Genomic DNA, 5,417 nt, shown 5'->3' with positions numbered 1-5,417 from the left:
TACTGGTTAGTGTTCAATAGCACCCTAGACAATTCAGTAATGGTATATTTTTTAGGGATTTCTGTTTTTCTGATAAATGAGAGAAAAGTGATTGAGTCCTATGTTCCTATCACCCAAAAGTACAATTTCCATCTAAACTAAAGCTAAGTTTACAGGACTATAATTCAGTATTTTTTTAGTTAAATGATTGTCTGACTATTTGGTGATGTAGGACAGCCACCTGGTTCATACCTCAGCAACTCTGAAGAGGAAAAGAGTTGTCATTCTCAAGTTATGGGCTTTTTAGTCACCATCCCCACATTCGGCCTGGTCTAATTTGGCTCTTTTTCAGGGATTGGGGTAGTTCTAAAGAACAACCAAAAAAACATTTTTTCCCCCAAAATAAAATTCAGCAACAATCAATTTCATTAATGGGAGACCCTAAAGATAAGAAAAATCATTGTTGTCATTTGTTCTACCTCGGGTAGGGGTATCTCAAAATCTGAGGGCCCTTCTTGCTAGACTATAAGGCTTTGACATCTGGCACAGTGAACCCTCTTTCAGTGCTGCCTTTCTGTAATCTTGAGCCCCTCCCAGTCAAGGCTTTTATATGCATGAACTCATTGACATTGCTGATGCCTTTAATGCAAACAGGAATACCCTTCAAAATCTGAGAAAAACACGATATTAAGGGACCTAATTCCAGGGAGACGATGTTAATTAGAGCCTAAACATAAGCTTACATCTCTACAGGCAGTAAATAACAAACTATGCACTAAGGCGTTGTTTATTTCATTAGCGGTTTATACAACATATTTTAAGTCAGCAGTTATCAACTGACCTCATAATCACAATGCATAATCATGTATTAAAAAAAAAAGTTTCCCCAGTAACTGAAAAAGTTACCTTTAAAGAAAGGCTGGTAACAAAACAGCACCGTACAAATTATACAGTTATATGCATATGATAATCTACAACAATCAAACCTTATATTTTTAAATAAAGGCAGTTGAAGTACAGTAAGTAACACACATGACAGCTGCGATAGATATATGCAGAATGATACAATAAAAAGGATAACGGTCATTGTTTATATTTTTGATTAGTTAGCAAATGTAAAATCATAAGAGAGTGACAATTATTCTCTCTTCTCCAAAACCACACTTTTTTTCAGACGCCATGAAGATTCTCATTTGCTGTTGTCACATCCCATCCAGTAGCAGCATTAGGTTGAACCACAGGCTTTGTCTTTGTTTTTTTAGGGGCCCAAACAAGCGAGTAACCAGGTTTAACACGAGGAAGTGCAAGTTTCAGCTTCAACACCATTTGTGTGGTGTTGCTGAAAGTACCACCCAAGTTTTGGTCTGTGTTGTCCAAAACCATTTTCTGGTACATTATCTCACAACGGATTCCTTCCCGTTTCTCTTCCCTCGTTTTTCCGTCAAAGCGCAGCATCATTTTGTCGACATCCTGCTGTGTCTTGCATGGCCCGCCGTTTCTTTTCACTTTAGCTACAATGTAATCCCTATCATTGTTCTCCACTCGCTCTTCCTGTACTTTTCTTACTTTCTTAATCTTGGGACTGTCGGCATCATTTTGGCCACTTCTTTGCCAACTGGAAGATTCATCGGAGCTGCTGTCAGAGGAACCGGATTGGTCATCATCTTCCTGAAGGTTCTTCTGTGAAGAGCGTTTGTAAGACTTGTCAGGTTTTTTCTTCTTGATGGGACTTTCTTCTGCAGTGCTGAAAGGATATTTCGCCATCAAGGCGGAAAATGTGCAACTTTCCAGTTGTGAGATCAGATCTGGTGAAGGGATTTGACCAAACGTTCCTCCTGGCAGGAAATCCTTCAAGTGTTCCTCAGTGACAGCAGCAATCACCTTCACTATCCTTTTCAGGCAAGCTCTGATAAGGTCCCTATTAGTGTGCCACTGGCCACAGAAATGAAACACTCCATCAAAGATTTTCTCCTGTGATGGGTACTGCAGAAAAACATTTGTCTCAGCTTCAGGTTCTAGCAGTGTTGAAGGATCTTTGGACCAATCGAGGAACTTTTGGTACAGGGAGAGTATGTACTGGCAGAAGAGGGAGTAATCTCCGCTGCTACTCAGGAGCTGCCAGTAAGGACCGAGGACTTTGCAGTAAACAATGGCCAGGACACACACAAAGCTCTGAATCACTGAGTCATTAGCATCAGCAGCAACGCTCTCCAGAATAATGTTTGTGTCGTTTGTCATTGCAAGCAAATCAGAAAAGAACAGAGCCGTCTCTTTGTGATGGTGGATAAGACCCGCTGCAGCTTCGAAGTAGTTCTGGAATCGTTTTGATGGATTTACTGCAATTCTGGAGGGGTTTTTCTTTTCTTCGCAGAAAGCTACCCAGTGTTTCCTGTAGTTGTTCATGCAAGGGTTGGTTGTATTTAGGATATCACAAGCCATGTGGATGTAGCGTGAAGTGGCACTTTCAGACAAATTCACAAAGCTCTTGAATTTTGAAAGTCTGTCCCGGCCTAGTTTCTCTCCGGTTGATAGAATGATATCTTTCTCAAAGGCCATGATCTGCTGCTCCACAGCATCTTGCAAGTCAACAAGGAAATTGGCATTGTAGTTTAAAAACACAACGGGGTAAACAAGTGAAGGCTCTCCACAAAGTGTGTCTAGTTTTTGCTCAAACTCTGCCATGGCTCGATGCTCCTTGCATGTCAGAGCATACTGATTTTTGAGGAGATCCAAGCAAACTTGCTTGCATGCTTCGGTTTTCCCACCGTACATTTTGGACAGCTTTTGGACAGACAGCATTGCAATGTCAAGCAGAGTCGAGGTATCTTCTTTGTTATCTGACGTTTCTTCTCCATTGTTGGACTCGTCCAAATCCTCATCACTGTCATCGTTTAAAGAGGCATCTTCTTTCACAATTATTTTCTTTACGTCTCTTCTCAGGTTAGATTCCTCCCCTTCCATGATTTCATGGCTCTCATATTCCTCCTTGATTATAACTTTTTCAAAATGGATGGTGTCGTCTTTTCTCATGCGCTTCTTCACAGTGACTTTGGGCATTTTCTTACGCACCAGTTCAAATGGACTTTGAAGCAGATTTTCCATCGCTGCATTCCTCCTGTGACTCCTTGTTTCATAATTGCGGTAATGCAGTTTTAACTTCTTTATCTTAGGTCTAAGGACTTTATATGCCTTTGGAAAATCCCCTTTCTTACAAAACTCAGGGTTGAAGTTTCTAAGCCAAGTCACTATAACAACTGGTGCAAGTTTCTCCCTGCTGACAAAGTTACTCAACTCGAGAATCAGCCCATTAGTGACTTCTATTGACTGTGCTCGCTCACTAAAATCCCTAATTTCCAAAAGATGTTGCCGTTCAACTCCAATGCTGTCACATATTGGGCCAACAAAGTTAAAGTTGACGTCCGAATCAAGAAAGATTTGCCTTGCATCACTTCCCAGACTCAACGTGGTTGCGATGCCTCTTTCCACCAAACAACGAAAGTTAGTTGACCAATGACTCGGGAAGATTTTCATTAGCCAAGATACGATGGCAATCCATGGAAAATTATTGTCCTCTGTCAGAAGTCCTACTTGAATTAAAAGTCTGTTCTTGCATGGTGCACTTTCAAGCTCCAATCCTTCTCCTGATTGAGGACCAATGAAGTCTGCAACAAGCTTCCAATAGTACTCATCTCCTGAAAAACAGACAAATTGGCAAGTGAGCAGAAAAGTACAAAATCTAGGATTTTTATGGATTTAATTAATTAAATTTGCGCTTTCAATTTTGCGCTTTCAATTTTGCGCTTTCAATTTTGCGCTTTCAATTTTAAACCACTGAAGATGGAAACATTCAGAAAGGTTGTAATGCTATAAATATAAAATAATTCCAGAAAACTGTTCCCAAAGACTTGCAGTATATAGTGAATTTCATCATATCGTATCTTGATAACAATTTAACTACAAGTTGGACTTACTCACGTTAAAAGCATGGTTAAAGTGTTAGACTTACTCAGATTAGCTTCGGTTACTGCCTCTTTACCACCAAGGGAGAAATCTTGGACATCCTCCATTGTGTGCTGTCTGAAAAGAGAGTCACCGTTCAAAAAAGAAAAAGAAAAAGGGGGCATCTTCATCATTCAGAAGCATAACCACACCAAGAAGAAAGGGGATGTTCATGTGTAACAATACTCAAAGTCTTGGTAAATACCCGGGTGTGTAAAACCTTAAATCCACAATCATTTTTGTAACTATGGCTGTTTCCATGTATTTTAGATAAGGATCGTTTTTTTTGTATCAGTTTGTCACATCTTTTATCAATCCTGAAAAGCAAAGAAAACCATCCTGGAAACTACTACCAGTACAAATATAAAACAATAATGCTGTAAGACGGCATCATGGCATTAGTAAGAATAAGATTAACTTTGAAGGTCACAGTTCTTATAGTCTGTTCTTCTGAATGAGCAATAGGTGAATTACACAGAAAAATCACACTTTCAGTGATGTTGTGGGGAAAGCAGAATAATGCCTCCCCCTGGCAGTAGCATGCACAATAACACTATACTGAAGTTCTGTAGGAAAAGTCACTCATTACCCTGCCGAAAAGAAAAAAAAGCTTAGTTGTAAACTTTTTCCAACATTTATCTTTTACGTTAATGATGCTACATTTTCTCTAAAGATTGTAATAGTTTGTACCAAAAAGTACATTTATATTATGTTGTAGAATGTTTCTCAAATCTTGATCAACTTGAAAAATATTAAACATCATAATTACAACAAATGACAGTGAAACAGATATCAGCGTCCAAACATTAGGCAATAACCTATGTTAAAAAAAATTGCGCAGGGCCATTGTATTAGACAATATATTTGTTTAGAATGGTATACCTTATCAACAGTACAATAGGTATACATCTGTTTATTATGAGCCACTATAGTTATGGGGTCTTATCCACTCAGGGAGTCCCTCGCCTTGACCAGTACACCTGGAGAGCCTTATTAGCTGGGAGCACATACATTTTCCTTTTACAAAAAATACTATAAAAAGGACAACACTAGACAATTTCCGTGATTAATTGTAAAAATAAACTTTAACTAAAAAAGCATTAACACTCAACTTGCAAATGAGGGCTAATGCTACAATAGCTCGGCATGCTAATGTTAGCATTGTTGTGAGCAACTTGCTAGCGTTAGCACCAACTTTATGTACAGGAAATGTAGCATAATATACTGCAATAAATCTTGAATGATACCAGAGAATAAGACCTTTTTGCGTACTATAGCATTTACAAGTAATTTCAAATGGACAAGTATCAGTAAAAGTCGTTCTAAAGTATTAGTTCTTACCCCAAAACAACACCACCGTGCTTTTCTGAACCTCAGTACACAGCATGAGGGAGTCAAAACATGGACAGCAGGCTGGCCAATGATTGGATAGCTTTACA

At 39.0% G+C, this 5,417-nt stretch overlaps 1 protein-coding gene across 1 annotated transcript; it reads right to left on the bottom strand.

Moving 5' to 3' along the window:
- Window positions 1-748: 748 nt before the first annotated feature.
- LOC307023007 (uncharacterized protein) lies at window positions 749-5,412 on the bottom strand. The gene is made up of 3 exons (XM_079655988.1): window positions 5,320-5,412; window positions 3,986-4,056; window positions 749-3,671 (listed from the first exon to the last, which is right to left on the bottom strand). Exons 2-3 carry the CDS (start codon window positions 4,044-4,046, stop codon window positions 1,150-1,152), a joined length of 2,583 nt encoding a protein of 860 aa, XP_079512114.1. The 5' UTR covers window positions 4,047-4,056; window positions 5,320-5,412; the 3' UTR covers window positions 749-1,149.
- Window positions 5,413-5,417: the final 5 nt, after the last annotated feature.

This window comes from Notothenia rossii (assembly GCF_949606895.1).
Source record: "Notothenia rossii genome assembly, chromosome: 10".
In the NCBI taxonomy this organism is placed as follows: domain Eukaryota; kingdom Metazoa; phylum Chordata; class Actinopteri; order Perciformes; family Nototheniidae; genus Notothenia; species Notothenia rossii.
Note: the sequence above shows the minus strand (reverse complement) of the source record. Positions and strands in the feature narration are given on the sequence as shown.

Excerpts from the sequence above, each read along its gene's own strand:
- LOC307023007 (XM_079655988.1), bottom strand. The coding sequence starts at position 4,046 with ATGGAGGATGTCCAAGATTTCTCCCTTGGTGGTAAAGAGGCAGTAACC. Across the intron at positions 3,672-3,985 it reads AGTAACCGAAGCTAATCTGA|GAGATGAGTACTATTGGAAG; the intron begins GTAAGTCTAACA and ends TCTGTTTTTCAG.